The 23,741-nt window shown below is 36.5% G+C and overlaps 1 protein-coding gene across 1 annotated transcript in view; it reads left to right on the top strand.

Annotated features, from left to right (window-relative positions):
• The window catches only part of pde4ba (phosphodiesterase 4B, cAMP-specific a), a 124,081-nt gene that overhangs the window by 86,614 nt on the left and 13,726 nt on the right, over window positions 1-23,741 (top strand). The window contains exon 8 of the mRNA XM_088927217.1: window positions 17,915-18,027. Coding sequence (XP_088783343.1) covers window positions 17,915-18,027 — 113 coding nt within the window. The remainder of the gene's footprint in view (window positions 1-17,914; window positions 18,028-23,741) is intronic.

The raw sequence follows: 23,741 nt of genomic DNA, 5'->3' as shown, positions 1-23,741 counted from the left end.
TCCCTGTCTGTGTGTCTCAGGGAAAGCAAGCTGGGATATGCGAAAAAGACAGATTCCTTATGCAAGAAATTGTATATGGCAAATAAGAGTGATCTCTTATCATATCTTAAAAAGTGACAATTAAAAGTCGATTCCAGAAGCTTGATTGTTTGCTAGTTATAATCACTGTTTATTTAGTTTGCAAAAGCATTCTTTCATGTTTTGAACTAACTAAAAGAACTGAGGAATTGAGGAGGGCAATTGCTGTCCAGAGATCAATTTTATGAATAAGGCATGTATAATGATGCATGTATATTTGTAAATTGTAAATAAATTGAAACAAGGCAAAGGTGAGAAAATCCTGTGTAATGTTGACTACAACAAGTATGCCTAATTAGCACATGAATAAACATTATAAATGCACTATGGCTCTATTCTTGTAAGTGATGGCTCTATTCTTGTAACAACAAAACATCTCATTTTGATTTACATGGATGATGTTCATTTGGTTATTCAGTGAAAATTGCATTTTGTGAGGGCAGCTGCTGCATCCTTTGTGAGTTCTTCAAAATGACGTCCGTTGTTGTTAATAAAACTATGCGATCTCCTTAGGTTATCATCCAATTCTGAATTCATCAGTAAGGTCTTTATATGTTGGTATGCCTCTTCACTTGTTTTCTCACTGAACACAAAGGATACATTATCAGATCATTCAAAAGGCCTCAGATGCTCAGCAATGACATGGTTGGCTCTCCCCATATGAGAGTAAATTACTAGCTATTGCACAGACAAGAGCAATCCCCTGGATTGTAAAAGACCCTATGTTGTGTCTGTTGCATGTCTATGTACTAATTATAAGTCTCTTCCATCCTGAGTCCATTCAGCTTTCCTGGGGATATACAACATTACTGGAAAGAGGAGCTGTGCTTCCTGCTGGTAAAAGCTATTTGACAGGACTGAGGGAAAATACTCAGTTGGAATTCTTTAATTCTTTTTATAAATGAGGTACTTTTTAAAATGGTAATTTAAAGTATAAAGCAGTTGGAAGTAATTATATAAAAATATAAAAAATCTCTACAAAATGTCAATATTTTTTTTCCAGTGTAGTCTTCTGGAATCATACATTTAGCACAATTTAATTAGATTAGGGTCAGGTCACCAGACTGGTCAAGGATAGTTATTTGATTGCTCTATAACGAGTGATCTGCAGAATTCGAAAATAAATGTCACACTCTTAAAATCAAACCTTTTCAGCATACAGTGTGTAAGTTGCAAAGTGCACGAATATGCATACATGCAAAGTCAATGGATAAACTTTGCATCTCTGAAAATGGGGGACTCAATTTTTTTTAGTTTTGTAATTCAGAATGGACAGTATTATGAAATTATAATGGTTAATTATTAAATACATATTTGTTGAATGAAATGGAGTGAAGAAAAATTTGATATTAAACAGATTTATTATATTTATAGAGAAAAGTGCTCCCTTAAACAGAAGAATTTAGAAACAGTTATGAATTCAGGAACAATTACAAATGAGAGGAGACCATTCAGCCCATGTAGGAGAGAAGTAGAGGGATAGTTGCCTGGATTCTTGCCAGCAGCTACTGTACAGTATATCACTCTGCAACTCACAAGTGGCAACCTACTGAAGCTAAGCAGGTGTGAGCCTGGTCAGTACCTGGATGGGAGACTAGCTAATGTTGCTGCTGGAAGAGGGGTTAGTGGTAGGTAACAGCAGGAGAGATTATCAAGGTCATAACAGATTATTTTTAATCTGTTGGTGCCATTTTTAAAATGAAAAAAAAAAATCCAGTACCTTTTACAGTCACCATTATACACTGGTAGTTAAGTGCTTTTTTTTAAAAAAAATTATATCAGATTTTATAAATTATATCAGTTAGTGGTAGGGGACGCTCACCCTGTGGTCTGTGTGGGTCCTAATGCTTCAGTATAGTGATAGGGACACTACACTGTAAAAAGGAACTGTCCTTTATATAAGACGTAAAACCAAGGTCATTAAAAATGCCAGGGCGATTCTCAAAACGAGTAGGAGTTGTTACCCCATGGTTCTGCCAAAATTTCCCATTGGCCTTTACCAACCATGGCCTCTTAGTAATTCCCATTTATGAATTAGCTTCATCACTTTGTTCTCTTCCCCACTGATAGCTGGTGTGTGGTGAGTGTACTGGCGCGCTTTGGCTGCTGTTGCATCATCCAGGTGAGTTCTGCACATTGGTGGCGGTGGAGGGTAGTCCCCATTACCCGAAAAGCACTTTGAATGGAGTATCCGGAAAAACACTGTGTAAGTGTGAGGAATTATTATTATGAATTAACCTCATTTGGTAGTAGCTAATTGATCCAAGGATCCAAACTTTTGTTTCTTGATAGAAACTAGGGTATTGTTTTCAACAACATGGCAATAGTAGCTAGTTCAATAGTTGCACAACCCTTTAAATAAAGAAGTGCCTCCCATTCTTGTTTTTAAATAAACTTCCACATACTGTAGTTTTTACTTGTGTCTTCAATTGTGTGTTTATTCTCAGTAAATCCAAAACAGAATTAACAGTGATTTGAATAGACATTTCCTTTTTTGTTTTAAAGAAAGGAAACAGTTCAAATTTGTTCTCTTCTTTCCTATTCCATAATTTAATGGACATTCTTTTTGGTTTAATGAAACCTTTGCCTGACCAAAGCATGTAATTGTAGTGTCTTCCTGAGGGAAGTTTATGAAACAGGTGGTAAACTTCCCTCAGGAAACACTACCGGTCTATTAAAACCAGAACCACCTGGTATTTGAACAGGCTCTTTCCTAGGGCTGTCTTTGCTTATCCAGAATTCCTAGTTATATGTGCAATGTCTTAATGAGGTCTGCTGTTTTGTTTGTGTATGGTATGTATAGAATGGTTTTGCAGGACCAAGTACACCAGAGTAAATTTCTTGTACATGCAAAGTACTTGACAAATAAAGAGGATTATGATTATGTTTCTTATCCTTTAAAAAAGTTTACCATGGTATTCTACAGTTGTATAACCAGTGGATTTTTTTTTGTAGCAGGTGCACAAACATTTAATTGAACCGATGTGAAATAGGTAAATTAGTCATTCTAAATTAATATTTGTCATGAAAATGGTTGCTCAACACATACTAGCAGCCTATGTGCCAAGTGCTAGAAGCAATACAAGCTGTACAACTCTGTACACATACTTGCTTTGTGCCAGGTTACAGATGCTGTTTTGTGGGATACCTTTCCATTTCACTCATAGAGCCAGAACAAGTATGAGCCTGTTCGCTGGTCTCTAAACCCTCATTGCCACAAACCATCTTATCCTTTAAATGTTCAATGGGGCTGAGTAAGTCTGGCGAATAAGGCATCCATCCCATAATTGTGACAGTTTCTTCTTGCAAAGAAAGCCATTGTCACATGGGCAGCATGAGAACATGCGGGCGACACGTTGTCATGTCAGGAATAACCTGCAGGAAGGCCAGCAAGTGAGGTCCCATTGACATTGGTCTGTCAGATTGTCATTTTCTACAGTGGTTCTGTATTAGAGGTAGTTCTGTACTAACCAGAACATTCTTCACAGACCATCACACTTCCTCTTCATCAGTTTGTCTATTGTGCACCATTAATGTATCTTTCTACGCCACACTTGAGAATGTTTATGAAATGTGGACTTGACTCCACTGCTAGAGTCCACCTTAGGTGTTGCTCATACATAACGCTGGCATGACGGCTTTGTTCTATTGATGAGTGGGATATATTGATTCCTTTCTGGGTTTTTTCTACCTTGCGTTTCACAATGCTTTTACAATCATTTAAGTAACAACATAACCTGTCCCCAATGAACTCTCTAACGAATGAGGTAATGTAGTGTTTATGCAACAATCAGAGTCACTCAAATGTTTCATAGTCACGAGTGATCAGTTAATCAAAATAAACATTTAACCAATACACAACATCTGTATGCTTACTTTTTCAAAATATGAACATGTGTAACAAGAGTGATGTTTCTCACCAGCACAGCAACAAAGATACCACTCATTTGACCTCAATGAGGCAAAATTAGACCACAGAACATGTTAAAAATGATATTAGACGAGTAGAGTTATTTTCTTTTAATGGAGGAATTACAATTGGACCTGTGTATTTTATACAGCAGCAGAGTGATGACTGAAAAGTGTAAGAAATGGAGACTTCCAATACTTGACCATATTGTGACATCTGTTTCTGGTGCCAGAGGTCCCCACTTCATTTTGATAAATGATAATTATTGCCTTCATCATGCAAGTAAGCATACTGTCTATACAGGGGACTGACTTGAGACCTCTGCAAGCCTACATCCTATTGAACATTTGGAACATATTAAGTGTCATCTGACGAAACGTTCCAGCCCTAAATGAGCTCAGGATCGCTCTGGAAGAAGAGACATCTTCAGCAGCTTGAGCAGATGATATGAGAGTCAGTTATGCAGACAAAATACTGAGACTGATTTGACTTGCACTTAAATGTCACAAACCGCATGCAGGCACGCAGACACTGTCGCATTTCCCACGAGCACCAGATCACTCACTAATTAACTTCACTCACCTTGTCTATTTAAAGTCCCACTCTGCAACTTGTCCTCGCTCACTACTGAGGTTTCCTCAGCCAGAGCTACGCATCCAGTTTGTTACTTAGTCCGACCTCTCGTTGTTCTTGTGACCCTCTGGGTTTCTGACCCTTTGCTTCTGATCTCCGACCTCGCTCCAGCCTGACGATTTGAATTACGTTCACCTTAGGAATTCAGTTTTCTCGCTCTCTGACTCTGCACAGGGTCTATTTCCCTACCTTTTCCCCTGGCACACGTGACATTAAATCTGTCAGTCATATATGATATCATATTGATGAGCCAGGGATGAGAAGGAACAGCCCTTCTACTGTGCCTAGCAGATTCTCCTGGTTTGGATCCTCCAATTAAAGAATACTTTAATCTACAGTCTGCTTTTTCTTAATGTAGTGATTACTTGAAGGCCCTTAGCAAATATTGTATTGCATCCAGTAATCAAGTAAAAAGTGTTTCAAGTAAAAACTTGAAATATTAACAATTCCATTCATAATTTACCATGAAAAATCTTAAAGGCTTAATCCAAATGGAATAAAAGCAGTTTGCTCTAGTGCAATATTTGCTCCACTTTTTTCAACTCCAAGGAGAGCAAAGTTAAGTTAACAATACCTAAATAAAAACAATTTATTTTATTTTTTTTTTGCATTTCAGATAGCACACCATACTGAAATTTATAACACTTTGTATTCAACTTTTTCTTTAAAGCATTTCAGCATTTTATTTTGTGTGGAAAGGATCTTACATGTTGGCAAGATTAATTAGTTCTATACAAATAAGTTTAGTTTTGCACACTGAAAGAAAGGTGTTAAACGTACATACTGTACTACAAGCTAATGTATGCTGTACTTGGAGATATAACATAAATTTGATCTGAACCTGCTCATTTAATTTTGTTTTTCTCTTCAGAAAACTAAAAATAATACCCTAGCAAACACAATTTTAATATATGTTATGAAGATTATAGTAGGTCAAATCAGAATTGTCTGTTTTCTGAAAAATAAAATGACAGCAGCGAAGTACAGTATAATCTTTGAACCAAACATTCAGACAGGAACACAAACACTATGTTTACTCTCCCTGTTACCTGAAACCCAAACTATTGTTTGTGTGTGCCTAATAGACTGTTTCGATGTTATGCCTATAGAGTTTTCTAATGTTGCCAACTTGCTATTCAGTACCTACTCTGCTTTCACTCACTGTTTGGAAATTAAGTCAGAGTAGGTTTTATTCTTCTGTCTCTATATATATTTCTTTCTTTGGCTATTTTTTACAAGGCACTTTAATTTAATTTAATTTTTTTAGAACATTTTGGAAACTTTACAAAGGCATTGTGTTTTCTTTTTTTACCATAAGTTTGTCCCATAAATAAGGAGTAGGAAGACGATGTGGATTTTTAACACCCTGTACGACAATGTTTTTATTACTTATTAAGCTGTGTTTTAGTCATCCTTTATTCCATTCCTACTTCCTACCTTCTATTGGAAAAGCTTAACATTTCACAAGTCAGTCTTTTCATCTGAATCGCTCACATCCTGCAGACTGAAAAGGAAGAACTGTAATGCTTCCTCATTCCAAATTCCTAGGACAAGAGAAACAGCAGAGCCAGTTTAGAATCATCCTTAGCCTCTCAGCAAATGCAGGTGTTCAGTGTTACATTTCTTTAAGGGACATTCAAAGTTTTCCCCAGAGAAATTGAGAATTACATGCTCATAACAAGTACACATTCCATTAAGGGAGATGTAGGAGATGTTTTTACTTTATTTTAATCCTACTTTATTTTGTAAATGTAAATACTTTTGAATCTTTTTATAACTAATCATTAGATTCCCAAAGTACACTATAATGTACAGTATGACATCCTTTAATAGAAAAAGAAAACAGTTTAAAATTCTAGTGTAGTTATAAAATTATAGTGTCCTTACATATTGTTTTATCTTTTTCAATAAATATCTTTGCAATGATTACAGTGAATAATAACTTCAGAACCTACAAAGAAGTTCATGTCAGAAAACTGTATAATGACCTATGAATCCTGCAGAATACTTGTAAACTGGTTATTTTGATCCCATCAGTCAAGAAGTTGCCACATACATTTTTTTGTTATCGTGTTGAAGAAATTATGTCACAGGTGTTATTTCTCTGCACGTTTCCTCATCCCTTGTCTTGCCAGAGGGTGTGGCTGAAGAGGTGAATTCAGTTGCTTAAAGCTCTTACTGTTAATCACCCACTTAACCTGCATGTTTCAGAAGACAGCCTGCGTCACTGCTGGTGACTCTAATTATGCACTCGATACCTTATCGGGGAGTGCTACAAATTCCTGTAAGGTTTGTTGTTTGGGGAAATGTGATAATAATTGGATATCACTGACTTTCCTTTAATGATGGCTTTTTTTAGTCTTTAACTAGATTCCACTACGACCTCAGTTTAAGTAGTGAGTAAAGCCATCACTGTCTATGTCCCGGAAATCCCCCAAATTGGTCTCATTTCTCTCTATCAACACTCTGTAAGTACTTCTGGGCTATATCACCAAACTGCCAGCTGTTAGATGGTAATGACTACCTTTTGATTAGGGTTACCCCCTAATGGTTCTGATTGCTGACACATGTCTGAGAGAGGGGGGAAAGTCTGTCAGAGAATCAGATTATTTTCAGAGAAATAATTAGGCCTTGATTTATAGGCCAAAAGCACCATAATATGTTTAAATAGAAACCATCCTTCTTTGAGAGCAAAGATTGAAAAAGATCACCAGGAAATGTGGAAATTTTGATTCTTTTGAACTCTCATGACATGGTGAAGGTTTTGACCCATAAAAGTTTTATCCAATCTCTGCACAGATTTCCTTTGTGTTTTTGTAGGTATAAAGACATTATGGGTCTTGAAACACCCACAAAACATATTTCATTTGTCTGGCTGAAAAACGTTAAATTAATAAAAAGGAGCTACTGTACAAGTGAAGCTGATGTGTCATTTGTTGATTGCCTTTGCGTTCAAGGATATTAGTTACTCTTCAGTGTTCGCCCTTTCTGGAAGTCTGCATCTCAGGCCCCTCCACTCTTCATTCTACACTGTTGATGTAATTTGAGTGCTGTGTTTATTAGTCCATACTCCTAGAGACAGCGTAACCTTAAGGTAGTATGTAATTCAATTCAGTATTTTTCCATGCTTAATGTAACTGCAACTTGCAGACAGTCACCTTAACATGGTGCAGAGTTTAAATACAACTGTGATCTTTAAGACATACTGTACCTGTATTGCAAACCTGATTATTTTTTTCAAAAACATCTATTTTTTTCACAATTTACTTTGAGCAAATCTTTGCAACTTTTATTCGTAAAATAGGTTGAATAACAGGGGGTTATATATGAATGAACCAGAAATTATTTCATCCCATTATCACTTGGAATGCTGGGAATATTCATTTTCCCATTTGTTGGAAGAAACCAAGATAAGCTTGTCATATGAACAAATAAACACATCTTATTTTTCTGTGGTTATTATATAATGTACACTGTAGGGGAATTGAACAAATTCACCTCAGATATTTTTTCATTTATTGGATTCTTATACAGTATGCAGCAGGCTACCTCAGTATAAACTCTTATCATCGCCCTTTAATTAGGAAAATAACTTCTCAGATGGTGATGCAAGGCCTGTTGGGTAAATCTGAGCCAGAAACAGAGTCAGATTTTATTATTAATAGAATCTGTCTATGCTTTGTTATTCACAGTTGCTAAAATGTTTGGTGCCAGCATACTTTTATCAACCAGTTTACCCCCCTGCCACAGCTAAATATCTGTATTTTCTGAAACAGAATCACCATATTGCTTAAAGATAGTGTATGTAATAAAATAAAATTCTCAGCTGATTCATCTATTATCTGATCAGTTGTACCAAAAAATAAATAGTTACTAAATTCTTGGAAAATTCAGTTGTCATGTGGTTTTCCAATAAATCAGTTTTTGCAAACAGCCAGGAAGTCCCATGTTTAGTATTTGATGTTTGGGCCTTTTACATGGTGAAATTCACGAAGGATCATGAATACTTCTTTTTCATTTTACTCACTATCAGTTTGTCTTGCTGTTATATTTGATATTCCTCCACTTACTGTAGCTGTACTGTAGAGTTTGGTTTGTGATTTTCTCACATTCATTCGTGTGATACAAATGCCAGACTTATCTGTGCATGTTCCAACACGTGCGTTTCACGGCTCACCAGTAGAGAACTGTCATCGTTAAGTTTGAACTTTTTAAGTGTTTCTTGATTTGTGATTATTAGAATTGTTAGAATTACAGGGACTTTGGATTCTTTTATGAAAAGTATTATCTTATAAATTCTAAATATTTCTTATATTTATAATTCTCATCCTTTGGATGAGACGTAAAACCGAGGTCCTGACTCTCTGTGGTCATTAAAAATCGCAGGGCGTTTCTCGAAAAGAGTAGGGGTGTAACCCCGGCGTCCTGGCCAAATTTCCCATTGGCCCTTACCAATCATGGCCTCCTAATAATCCCCATCTATGAATTGGCTTCATCACACTGTTCTTCTCCCCACTGATAGCTGATGTGTGGTGAGCGTTCTGGCGCACTATGGCTGCCGTCACATGATCCAGGTGGATGCTGCACATTGGTGGTGGTGGAAGGGAGTTCCCATTACCTGTAAAGCGCTTTGAGTGGAGTGTCCAGAAAAGCGCTATATAAGTGAAAGCAATTATTATTATTAATTATTATAATATCATACATTCGATAAATATTATATTTTTATAGTGTCGGTGCTACATTCTTAATTGTAAATCTATCCACTGAGATGAGCTACCTCCCTCCAATTATTCTCCCAGCTCTGCAACTGGTACAGTATATATAAAGCATCTACAAGAACATCACATGCAAATGCGTAACCCATGGTTTTCAAATTGCCCATTCCAGTCACACAAGTAGAATATGATTTCTCACTGTAAAAAGAGGGAAAGACCAAAGAAAACCACAGGTCTGCAGGCAGCTGTGCTATGAGCAAGAGTAATCATAAATATGTTTTTATTGCAAATATCTGTACACATCTGTGGTGATATAGGTTGGTGGTTGTTTTAAAGCTAAAAGCCGCTGTGTTCCAGGTTTTTTTTTCCATGGGAGCTTATACCACTGTCAACCAGGTAGTTGCTAAGTGAAAGACCTTTCTGTTTGGAAATGGACAACCTTGTCCATGTCCCAGCACAGACACAGAAAGTCAGATCTAGAAAGGTTGCAGCTGTTTTTGACCAGATAGCTATCTCTGCCCATTGGCAGCATGAAGTTTATTTTTAGAGGCCAAAATATGTGAAGTTGCCCTTTGCATGTCAAACAAGAGAGGTCTGATAGAATTCAGGGGTAACTGCAGACCTGAAAACAGGAAGTAGATACTTAAGACATGGTATTCTTTGATATACATATGGCATAATGTAATTTGTGGATACTGTAAATGCACGTATGCAGAAGAGCATATGAATATACTGTATATCACAACAGTAAAGTAAACATTCTCCCTCCTTGTCTGTTTTTTATTTTTATAATTCAGATGCAGGTATATTTAAATTTTCTGTTACCTATATGTGAAATGTGTTGGTTTTCAGCAGTCATGGTTTCTGCAGGATTAAATTTCTAAATCAATGCTAAAGCTTTCGGTAGAGAGCTTCACACCCAATAGCTTCATATCATTTTAAATTTTATGCCGTGATAAAGGATTTGAGCATCCTCATTGTGCTGCTTTCAAAATCTATGCACAGTGGGACATGTTCTCTACATGTTCTGTGCAGTACATTTTTTTTCTTTTCTGTACTCCCAGGTTAATCTTCTTCATGCATAATGAGGTAAAATGTTCCTTTTTTTAGAGAATCTCTGGAGATCAAATCTCTACTGTTCAATGACACTTACTGTCCAAGTTTTCAAAACCGGTATCATGTTCTTCTACCGTTTGAACAGATAAAATGTCTCAGTCTTCATTTGAATAGTTCTGTTTTGCATAAGAATTTGTTTCTGAATGTAAAAATGTCAGTCATAAACTTTTTTTTCTAAATATTGCGTTTTGCTGAACACACTGGCTTTTCCTTTTCCCCTTCAGAATAAATCCTTTTATTGTCTGAAACCAGTCTTTTGTTAACATGTTTTGCCCTGAATGAGTTGAGGAAATCATTTGCTTAGAACAAGATTTAATATTGGGATTGGGAATATTTTCTTGATAGCTGCTCTCCTATTAAATCGTTTAAAGTGTGCTTCAGGATTCTATTCCATTCTTGCGAAAGGAGTCCATTTCATATTTTTACTGTGATCAACAGTAAACTGGTGCTGAAAGCTGGAAGCAGGCACCCTGGTAAGTATTTGAATTATGCCATTGACGTCAGCACAGTCATAAAGTAGACCGTTGCCCATCCCAACAGTATTCCCCTGCCAAAGAACTGTAAGCTGCAGTGTAGATACATTTAAAGAGAGAGGAAAAAATCAGGCAGCTTCTTTTGTTTTGATATCTGCATAGATTAAGCCACCCATATAAAGTATGTGAGAAACTTTCGGTATTAAAGGTTGTTTATGCACAACAAGGAATGTGCTGCCTTTATGAAGCACTACATTTTAATTCCTAGAATTCAGACTGAAGACAAACAAACCGAAATGTGCCATTTCTATCATCAGGGAAGTATTGTTTCAGAGATGCCTCTATTATCCAGGAAGCCAAGAGAAAAATAAAACGTCATGGATTGATAGTTTCACATTCCTGATTGGTGACATTTAACTGGCTTATTGTTTTTCTATCATCTGCTGTCAGGTTTCTTGTTTATATAACAAAAAACAAGAAAAAAATAAGTTGATCACAAAAGAATAGGTGAGCATAATGATTCCCTGAATGCTAGACAATGATAACCACATTTGAGTTAACTACATTTAGAAAGCAGCGTGCTGGTTCATGGGCTGTTGTGGTTGCTATGGTTTCGTTCTTCTAGAATTTTGCCCTGCTTCTGTTTTGTTTATTGTTGGCAAAGCTGTAGGTCAGATAAATGTAATACATATTTAATATCTTTATTTTAAAAGAGAATGTCGCACAAGGTTCTAAGCTTCACACCCTCACCGTCCAGTCCTGCACTGTTTCGCATTGGGGTCAGTAAAAACAGATTATTTGTTTGAATTGCACTCGCATTGCTTAAAGACAATCAATGCCAACTGATCAATGCCAACGTTTCAGACAAACTTTTACTACCAGATTTATTCACTGATTCTGCATGGAAAAATGTAGTTCACAAAGGGATAACGGTTTCTAATCTCTTTTAATAACGTTGTTTGGGGACAAAGGCATGTCTTATTAACAAAGCCACCATTGAAATGTGTCCGTGCTCTCCCTTGCCTGGGCCAGACAGTTCAAGTCAGGTAAAACAACAAAGCCATTTTTATGTTTCAGTCAGTTTCGACCTCTGGATTTCCCCTTTTTTCACCCCCAGAACTTTTTTTCCCAGTCATTATTGTTAAAGATTCTTCTGAAGCAGGTTCTGTGAAATTACAGTAGACTGCAGTCCTTGTAGTGAGCTTGAAAAAAGACGAGCTGTTTTCATTTTCATTTTCTAGCACAATATTAATACTTTGAAGAAAAGGGCTAAACATCACAACATGGCTCAAAGTTCGCTGTGTGCAGTTTTGCATACTGGGGCTGTTATTCTTTAGTTTATCAGGCATGTGACTTGTGCCCTCTTAGATTTGTCGTGAACATTATTCACAAAATTGTTGTGTAACCATAAATCTGGAGGTAAAATGGAGCACTGTAAAGGGAGCTTGAGGCAGATATTAATGAGCATTTTCTACTGTACATGTACATTGCATTATAGTAAAAAAAAGTTTTAAGTCTATACATAAATATCTGTTGGTAATTATATATCACACTGTCTAATTACAAAGTGTATAATTATAATACTTATGTTTTGTTCTTTATCTCTTGCATGGCAGTATGACGGTGTGATCTGAAGTGATAATATCAAGGCCAGCATGTTTTAGAAATATGCAGCCTGATTGTGTGTATAATTCCTTTTAAATTAAGTAGGTAGTCTCTGGCCAGTGATACATTAACAGAAGGTCCATGATCAGCTTCACCATAAGATGGCTCTGCATCAGTGAAATGGAAAGTTACTGTAAACTGAATCACATCAATACAAAAAAACATTTATTCCTCCACCGAATAAAGATATAAAAATGTGTATATAACATTTTGCTTGCTTTAAAATGTTGGTTTTAGTTTGGTTATTTTTACCACTTCTTGCAAAGAACCTCACCTGAACTGCCTTTACGTGATCATGGAATATGAATGTAAAGATAAAACTTGAATATACGTTACACTGTAAAAAAATCAATTGAATGCTCGGTTTAATACAATACGTGTAAAAGAGAAACTTGAAATTTTTGCTGCCTAGTGATTTTTATGGCTATTTTTGTCATATATTGTTCACAGCCCAAGGCTGATGTTTCTGCACGGAGTTTTTAGTGTGCTCCACTGACACTGCATTGGGCATGCGTGAGCGAAGCCTGTGCAAGCACTAGTACATATGGAAGGCATCTAGACAGGGTTTAAAAAGCTGCACAGAGAAGAAAGAGTGATTTTTGCCAGCGTGGCATTACAGAGGTGTTTTTCAGCATAGTTATAAGGCACATCTGGAAAAATTCAGAGAAACTGACCTTAGCCAAATTATAGACATGCATAATTTAATTATTTAAATGATTGAAAATTAATATGATCTTAATTGATTGCGAACAAATTTTTTTTCCTCCTTCTTGGAGAGAAAAGCTTCAATTTCTCCTGTATTAAATAGTGTGAGGTGGCACAGTGGTGTGCCTTACAGTGCACAGGCACTGGGTTCAATTCTCAACCTGGAGATGCTATCTGTGTGGAGTTTGCATGTTCTCCCCAGCTTCATGTAGGTTTCCTCCAACAATCGATTGTGAATTGGCTTTTGGGATAACTGACCCTCGTGGGAGTGATGGACAGGTGTCCCGTCCAGTGCGCCTGTTGCTTACTGGGATAGGTTCTGGCTCCCCCACAACCCTGAATTAGAAGAAGCAGTACAGTAAGAAGATGGATGGATGGATGTTGTGAGCTTATTCTGTAGGTGGAACTGGTAATTCTGTTTTCCTTCTAATTTGGAATTCGGAATTGTATGACTTGCCTTTATGACCAGCATACCAGCATGGATGGAAAAAGGACTCTCCACTGATCCCACTGTCAGTTGACATGCTTTAATATGCCCTGAAGTAATAATAATAATAAAAATAATAATGATAATAATAATTGCTTACACTTATATAGCGCTTTTCTGGACACTTCACTCAAAGTGCTTTACAGGTAATGGGGACTCCTCTCCACCACCACCAGTGTGCAGCCCCACCTGGATGATGCGACAGCAGCCATAGTGCGCCAGAACACTCACCACACACCAGCTATCAGTGGGGAGGAGAGCAGAGTAATGAAGCCAATTCATAGATTCAATTATTAGGAGGCCATGATTAGTAAGGGCCAATGGGAAATTTGGCCAAGACGCCGGGGTTACACTCCTACTCTTTTTCGAGAAACACCCTGGGATTTTTTATTGACCACAGAGAGTCAGGACCTCGGTTTTACGTCTCGTCCGAAGGACGGCGCCTTGTTACAGTATAGTATCCCTGTCACTATACTGGGGCATTAGGACCCACACAGACCACAGGGTAAGTGCCCCCCCCTGGCCCCACTGACACCTCTTCCAGCAGCAACCTTAGTTTTTCCCAGGAGGTCTCCCATCCAGGTACTGACCAGGCTCACAGCTGCTCAGCTTCAATGGGTTGCCAGTTGTGAGTTGCAGGGTGATACGGCTGCTGGCCGTGTGTTACAGGAGACTAGCGTCGACTGCAAGAGCAATGCATGTCCTATTGACAACACTACAACACTTCAGAAGGTGGCCTCACCCAAGGTGCACTCTTGCATGACATGCTGAGAATTCTGTGGTTGACTGAAGCCCAGCCAGATCTGGTGGTGCTCCGTCAGCTGTGGGGAATCGTAGTGACTGTGAGCTCCACACTCAAACAGGCAATATGGTAAAGAGAAGGGGCTCTGTCTGCCGACACTGTCATTGGCTGAGCCATCTTAAAGCCCCTTGTCATTAGTTTTGGATTTTTTCCACCACATTTATTATGATGAAATTAATAATGAGATTTTGGGCGCTTCGCAGCTGACCAAAAACTCATGGATGTCCACAAAAACAGTGGTGAGTAGGAAATGTATTATTGTATGTTATTCTGGTGTGTCAACTGTAAAGGTAATTTGTTTAATTGATTAATTCAATTGCTCTGATCTTGGATCTTTCATGATAACATTTGTGTATGAGGTATTTCAAGTTTTATACGCATTGTGCCATTAAAGGCTTTTGTGGAGCTTTGAATTTAAAACAAGATCTTTTTCAAGCTGAGTGTCAAAGTACAACTCATTTGTCAGGCTTATGAATCGCTAAATTAAACAATTCTTAATATTTAGTAATATTCAAATATATTTAAATTAATAATATTAATGAGAAATTATAAAACTTGATATATAACTTATTCACATTATTTGAGATTGTGAAATGTGTTTTTAGAAGACTTTGTACTGTCTTTGACAAAACTAAAGAGTGGATGTGAAAATGTTGTTCAAATTTATAGGTTTAGTTGCGAAATCTTTAGTGATTGCCTGTGGTTTACTGACTCTTGCTAATATTTTAGTTTAGTTTATCACATTTTTAAAATACCATTTTAAATACAATACTGGATTTTGTATGTACTATACAAAGGGACTTGATGTATAGTGTGATTCTTCCATTTATTATATTTCAATTAAGGACTGTTTTACAGTATGTAAAAATGTAGCCATACATATTTTTCCTGTAAGTTGAAGGACTGAGAAAATCACTACCAAAAACACAGCACTCGAACTAGGCATCAACGAGCTGTCATTCTTTATGCATACGATTAGTTATACTTTTCTGAATGTTACTCTCTATTTTCACAGATAGATAGTTCATTAAAAGCTATGACTTTTCAGTTTACACTAATAATGTAAGTTGTAACAATTCAAAGGTTTTAATTTATAATAACAATAACACTGCTGACCACTATTCATACTGAACTATCAAGTAGTTCAAATCAGGTAAAATACAAATAAGTTGGGTGAGTGTATGCGCATGTGTGTGTTTGTGGGAGTGTGTGTCAGATTACTTAGCTCTGTACTGCTAGTCTGTAAGTTTCAGTTTGTGAAACTTCTTAGAAACTAATGTTTGTTCCTCCTTCTTGGCTAGGTGTAAGAATGACCTTAAAATGTAGACGTCAGAAGGTTGCTGTGCATGTCTCAGTGGACTGATTTATAATAAATCTTGTGCCACCTCATTTACAACAAATTGTGCAAAAGGCAAAACTACACAGATGCATGTCTTTCCTGAGGGAAAAAGGCAAAACAACACAGACTGGCAAGACCTGCACTTACTTAATAGGAAACTACACTCAAACACTTCCTATAGTTTCCTTGTGGGGATTTCATATTTGAAAGTAGTGTTTAGCAACTTCAGAATTTCAGTTTAAGTAATGCAAAACCTCATTGCTCACCTTGAAAATGGGCACACCTAATAGGATTTAGTGAGCCCATTTTTTCTGAGAAGAAAAAGCTGTCACTTTCAGGGAAGCAAAGAAACAGAATTAATGTGTGAGGCTAGATTTTATGGTATTAATCTGTCCGCATTTGAGGTTGAGATAAGCATACTGAAAATCATGCTTAACCTAAAGTGTAGGCACTGCAGTAGAGGTTTACCTATTGTCTTCAGAGTGTCTTGCTTGTTTTTTTACGATACATTGAAGTACCCTCTTTATCCTCTCTGTAGCAGCACCTGACCAAAAACAACATCATGCTTAGTGGTAAAAGATCTGTATCTCAATTTCCAAGTTCGGCCCTCTTCATTAGAAGAGCCAGTGACCACATCACTGCCTCCCATGTGTGGTGAGCTCTGGAAAACCCCTTCTTACGTGTGTGTGGTTTAGCATTCAGAAGCATTTTGTGTTTTAAGAAAAAAAGAGCACATATGATGTAAACTACATGCAGTAATGGTACAAACTATATTTTATTAAACTATAATAACGTAAATGAAACCATTACCTTACGCAATCTACAAGCATCTGTGGAATTGCAGCTAAATTACTGTTTTATTTGAGGGAGGTTAAACTTTATTCACTGTATAGTCTGTGAGGTCTAAAAGTAGGTTAGTTGTCAATCACTATTATGTCTAGTTTCTAGCATTATATTTTAGAAACACAATGGGATCTTTCTGAGGTTTTCTACATATTTAAAGAAAGTACAAAATCTGTTGGTTTCAAGCCTTGGATTTATTTTAACACTATTGTTTTTCATTTATCCTTCATTTGTGTTTGTATTCCACCACATAAGCCAGGCACCCACTAAAACAACAAAAGAGCTCTATCTGTGATCTTTTTATGGCTTTCTTTTCATTTGCATACTTAAGTAAAATTTTCTTTTATGTTTCAACCCAACCCAAATCTTTGTTTCCTATGATTTTAAAACACTTTGACTGAGTCTGGAGGGGAGGATTTGATTTGGTTGGCAAACAGGCAAGAGCCTGACTCTCTCTGGCCAATAAAATCTCCTCTAATGTCGGATGGCAAACACAAGCTCTCCTTTGATTGTAGCTTGATCAGAGAGGGGATTTCATTCAGCACACAAGTGTGAACCATTGCCTCTCTTGTGAACTTGTCTGGACCAACAATTTCCAGCAGTGGTGTTACAAAACGTTTTGCCCTGTACCTCCTGAACACAGAAGGATGGCCTGTCTTAAGATACTGATTGGTCCCCTTTTGCTTTTTCTTCCTACTGAATGCTCCTTTTGCAGCTTTTAAATGGCTGTGCTATTATATGACTGAGCTTGTCTGAGGCAGTGCAGCATGGTACGAAATAGACAGCATGTACAGAGTTGATAAGAAAGGTGTCTTACCCAGAGGGAAGCTGTTTGTGCTACGTCTAAGAACCACACTTTTACAGTATGTAAATGAAGCTGAGAGAGCAAGGTCCTCCTACCTACTTCCTCAGTTAGGGTCGTATTGACATCAAAGCTGACAAAAGCCAGGAGGCAGGCTTACTGAGTTGGAAAAAAAAAGACTTCAAGTTGATACTCCACCAGAGTGAAAGAAAGTGATACCTTATACTCATGATGAAGGAGCACTGTTCAAACTTCAACAGTGTGGGGCTCAGACGTTCCAGTGACACTGCTTTGGACACTATGGAGAAGCTGAAGCCTGATTACATGTCCATGTGTTTATTTGCAGAAGACTCTTATCAAAAACTGGCGATGGAAACGATGGAAGAGTTGGACTGGTGCTTAGATCAGCTTGAAACCATACAAACTTACCGATCTGTCAGCGAGATGGCCTCTAATAAGGTAGGAATTCTGAAAATCCTGCACTTATACTGATATACTGATGAGATACTGGTATTTGTTTTTGATTAAAAAACAAAAAAAAACACTAATTTACAGTGGCTGTTCAAATATTAAGCAAAGCATATAATGGTTCATTATATTGCATTTGCATAATAAACTTTGTCTTTATATAGTTATTGTAGCTATTGTGTGTAGTGCTGCAATGTTTTTATCTAAAGGAAATATCTCTAGAAAAGGCATCCATCTAAGTGAATGCTGTCAGTGATGATGTGAAAGGAAGAAAAGGAGTAGGCTTACAATGATGAGAGAACATTTTTCAGAACTGTACTGTATGTTTTTAGAATAATAATGTATTTATTGGATGCATGTAAATAAAGTCCTTAATTCTTCTGGCTTTCCTGAAGTATTGTTAGGATAAAAGATAAAACATGATCAAAACTATTATACATAGAAATCACAAATATTCCTTTATATTCGTTAAAGGGGTTTGTTTGTTTTTCTTTACTTATACACCAAAGAAAAAGACTGATAAAACATTTTGTTCTATTTTATTTTGTGCCACAACAAGTTATTCACATTCCACACTTTGTCCTACTAATTACATGCTTCATCCCAGGACACAGAAATATCTTATATTTATAAATGTTGTGCTGTGCCTGTGCTTTTAAATAGCAGGAAACAATTTTGTTTGTTGACATCCTAACATTTTTTTAGATGAACAAAATGAAGACGTATTAATTATAGCTTTCATTGCATTCAACAGAGCATTATACTCTGAATTTTAAAGTAATGTTGCATTATATGCACACGTCAAGTATCATACAAATAATCCAAGTTCAAGATGCACAATATTTAAAGTTTTGTTTAAAGCATATGTAATCTTATTGCCTCTAGAATTTTTCTTAACAAAATAGTCTTTGTAAGATAAAAGCTTTGAAAAGTCCATAAGGTTGTTCTATTTATTGCAGTTTCTTCCCCAATGATAACATTTTCATCCGTAAAAGTGTACAGCCTCTTTGGATAACAGGATGTGTTTTGTTCAGAGCATGGTCAGGACTCAATAAATTCTCAGGAAAAACAGGGGCAAACAGCCGCAGCAGGATCTGGAGTGTGGCGACTGTGCAAATAGTTAGTGATTTTCCTGTTCCGTACTTCGTCTGGGTTCCTGGCTTGGCAAAACTACTGCTGAAAAAGTCCATTTCCAGACAGGGAGAAGGCAAGCCACAGCTGTTAAAAGTGTGACTCAAATTTCCTGTCTCCATCCTGATCCCTGCTTAGCCAGACTACAATGGCAGAAGAAGGGGCAAGCCTCACAGCTTGATTTTTTAGAACGTTACTAACGTCATTCGGAACAACAAAAGAACAAAATTCATGAACACACACGCTCAAGCTGTCCTACAGCTGGACAACAGAGGAATAGATTGCTAATACAGATGTTCTACTGTATTCAAGGATGCTTTAGCAATCCAGGGTTTTCAGTTTGCTGGCGCTTCTTGAAAGATCTCAAAAACTTTAAATGACAAAGTTTTATTTGCTTAAAAAAACGTTTTGTTTGCATTAAAAGATTAGCTTTTAATATTACATTATAACATCCTAAAAACGTGAATATTAAGGAGTATTTCTTCATTTTAATTAAATTAAATGGAATTGTGAGATGGTATCAGTCAGAAGTATTTGCATGTATGTTTCTCATTGATCACATATCATTTGGCTTAAAATCATGGGTTTTCTCAATTGCTGGAAAAGTGGTGTATTAGCATACTTGGTTCGGTACTAGTTGTTATAACAGCTTGTGTCGATAAATATATAGTAATTACCTAGTCCCCACCTATCCCCACCTTGAAAACTTCTCTGTGTTCGTAAAAAAAAAGTAAAAAAAAAACCAATATTGCATATGTTGAAATTTTGAAGAGCCTAAAGTGTGAAGTTAGGAAGACTACATAATTAAAAACTACAATTAAGTGTGGGTAGAAGCGCTCATGCAAAATTAGTAATGTATTGTGGAAATTATGGAGTGTGCTTGAAAAAATGTCGTGTTTCTGTTCTGACCTTGTTAATACATGTAGAAGAATATAGGAGACTGGGAAACAGCTCGAAGCTATGGAGTTGTTAGGAATTATTTGAGCTGAGGAGAAACTACTGATTTTCCACCCCCCTACTCTCTTCTTATCCGCTTTCAACAGTACAAATCTAGATTTTTCTGAAATTTGTCCAAAACACACCCTTTAAACTTGCAATAACATGAGAACTTCTTGAAAACTGTCTGTGGTGTATAGTAATCGTATTACGCATACTATTTACACTTCATATTACAGGCAAACTTTTTGATAATAAAATCACAACATAAAATTGAAAGGATAAAATTATTAAAAAGTTATTTTATAACAATGATAAAATAATGTGTCAATGTTATTAATGTTCTCCTGTGTGTTAAAATTACAGAAGGTCAGAAGTACACTGTAAATACAGTGAATGTCTGAGTTTTACTAATAAAATCTTAATCAGGGTTGATCTAAATTAATATTGAAAAACATGAAACTTTGTTTAGATATTGTGAGTTTGTTGAATCTGCCTAGGGGTGCAAATCACGGTTTTGCAATATGGGATTTCACCTTTGTTGAACACGAAAAGGTGTTCACCTGGGGCAGTTTAAGCGGGTTGGATATTGCCAGTAAATAGCAATCAGGTCACAGGCCTCAGTTAAAGGGTTGGCTCTAACACAAGGCGAGTGACATCTGACGCCTGAGTAGTAGCTCTGCATAGTTGAAGTGTACAGAGTAAGTGCATGTGAGTCATTAGTGCTATCACATTTCCTAATTTCCGTCAGTTTGTACAAATCATTGCTGAACCACAGCACCAGAGCTCTTCAGCTTTACGAAGATACTGAAGTGAACTTGGAACATTTCACTCATAAAAATGGGACTCTGTTGCTTTCAGAAGAATGAAAAAAAGTTATGGGTAGTTAACTGGTGGAAGCAGGTGAGTTTTTATGTGAACATTTTTAGCTTTTTTTTACACTCCTTGCCTCTTACCAGACTATTTGAGTAAAATTTAGATATAATTCTTGATAAATTGAGATAATTCATAAAGTATACTGAATTAGTTTGATATTTTTCAATTTACTTAATTAATTTAACAGTGTTTTTTATTTACTGTGATAAACTGTTGTTTTAGTTTGATATTCTTGACTGAATACTGTAGTTCCTAACCCTCAGTTTACTTATAACCACGTTAACTGCAGCACTATATAGTACGGTAAGGAGCATTTCTGCAGTCCAATTACTTTTGTAAGAAACTAGCCAGCATTTTAGATTTATTGAGTGCTAATATAAGTTTGTTAGTTTAGTCTTGTAAGCTATGCATGGGTTAATATATTTGCAGAAATGTTGCAACACTAGTTATGCAACTGAATAGTTTGTAGTTGTTTTCATGTTTTATTTAGCTTTTCTCCAATGTTTAAGTGTGTATGTGTATGGCACCATGTGCAATGCGCTGAACAATAGCTCCTATCTTACAGAACTAGGTGAATGTTTAGACTCGTTAACCAACATTACGCTGCTACAGCTTTTAGTCTGTGACTGTTTAAGCAACTGTGAATTGTGCTTAATTGTCATTGTTGCAGTCAGGGTATGGCAAAAGAGTTCAATTTTAAACAAGTTAGCATATTTACTGTATATGACTAAAATATTATTACACTGCAGTTTTGTCTTGTCTTCCTTACACATAAAACTTAAGGAAAGTCTGTGCTTGGTGTTATTTCCAAACTACTCTTATTCTTGTTTCATACCCCATGAAAATATTTTGTAAGATAAAAAGTTTGAAGATGAATCTTGCCTGACACATGCAGGGCAGTTGAAAAACTTAACAGCTTTGTTTTTAATGTCATAATATGTTGTGAAATACTGTAGATAGTTTGATTATAGAATAAGCAGTTTAGAAAAACAGCAAGTGACATTTCATAAACGTGTATAACTTTGCTACAATTACGTATTGTAAATTGAAACATGAAATGTATAGAAAATGAACATGCAAACAAGCTGGACCATAGAGGACAGATTGTTAATAAAAATTAGATGTTCTGGGTTGCCGTAGGATTTAAGTTTTAAGTCTCCTTGGGGTATTTCTGAAAGTGGTTTTAGGACTTTTGTCAAGAAATTAAAACCTTATTTGTTCAATCTTCAGTAAAGCAAACAAAAATTGATGATTCAGTTTTTTTTGTGTTCCGTTTCACAGATCCAGAATTTATTGCTATTATTATAGAGGAATGTGCACAGTGCTTTTAACAGGAAATGTGGTTGTGTATTTGAAAATCTGCCAAATCTTTCATATTCCAAATTCCCCATTGCTACATATGGTGATGGCATACCTACGTACTTGTTTGCTTCAAACTGCGAAACCAAGATGACTCACTCTGGGGAAGTGAATGCATCATTTTGTTAAATTTCTGACTTTCCCCTTGTTTGCCTGTATCTTTCAGCACAATAACTTATGTGTTGATTTTGCTTCATTTTTTTGAGAATTAAAATTTCTTTTGAAATAAGTACTCTTCACATGTTCTCATTTGTCATAGTTGTAGTAGAAGTAACCTTACGCATTTCTATACATAAAACACTTACTTTAAAGGGAAAACCCAGAATGGCATACACTTCACACTTTGGGAAGAGTGGGAAAAAGCAGAGGAAATGAAATTATTTTAAATTAAGCCTTTACCTCATTTTTAACTTTACACTTACAAAACATAAAGGCCCTGGTTTGATTTTTTTTCTGTTCACATTTTCTTCTTTCGCTTGAGTTCAGTTTGTTTGAAATTAGAAATTTGCAGGTTAAGAACATACTGTAGCTCCCACTGGTGGCTAAATGAAAAATGACTGAATGGGTAGCACATGTTAAACAATACATACAGCAGAATAACATACAGAGGTGTTATTTTCAAGGACAGAGAAATATTTGATGTGTCAATGTTTTGTTAACCTAAAATATGGCCTATGACTTAAAATATGGCTTCAAGGCTTCACCACCCACTTCAGCATATAACATAAGACAATATTGTGGGGAGACCAGTGGATCTGCACCTGTGGCTGGAAGGTTGCCAGTTCAAATCCCGCAGCCGGCAGAGGAATCGTGCTCTGATGGGCCCCTGAGCAAGGCCCTTAACTCCAACTGCTCCGGGGTGCTGTACAATGACTAACCCTGCGCTCTGACCCCAAGCTTCTCTCCCTGACTGTGTATCTGTGTCTCATGGAGAGCAAGCTGGGGTATGCAAAAAGATGAATTCCTAATGCAAGAAATTGTATAGGGCTAATAAAATGATCTTATCTTATCTTATATTGGTAAACACTGCTTTGATGAGAGCATTCACATCAGTATTGTATTATGAAGGCTGTATGTGTACAGTATATACATATTTTGTGCAGTTAAATTTCCATGCAGTTAGAGGTGACCCATTCCCTTCCCAGCGCTATACTGTACACCAGTCGATGTAAAAAAACTCAGGAAATCCTCTGAGAAACCCCCCTCCTTCCCTATTAACCCCAAGGCTTCAGAGAAGGTCATGTTGTCTGGAAACCCCTTGCATCAGCTCAATAGTGTTAACTTTCCTATTGATAGCTCCACACACTCTAGAACACTTTTAATCATTTTTAAAAAAAATGCAAATTAAATATTAATAAAAAAACAGATTTGTTTTTTTTCTGTAAGAAAAGAAAGAACGACAT

Source organism: Atractosteus spatula, chromosome 11, assembly GCF_055471065.1.
Source record: "Atractosteus spatula isolate fAtrSpa1 chromosome 11, fAtrSpa1.hap1, whole genome shotgun sequence".
NCBI classification, from domain to species: Eukaryota; Metazoa; Chordata; class Actinopteri; order Semionotiformes; family Lepisosteidae; genus Atractosteus; species Atractosteus spatula.
The sequence above is the reverse complement of the archived record's forward strand: the minus strand, read 5'-3'. Positions and strand labels throughout refer to the sequence as shown.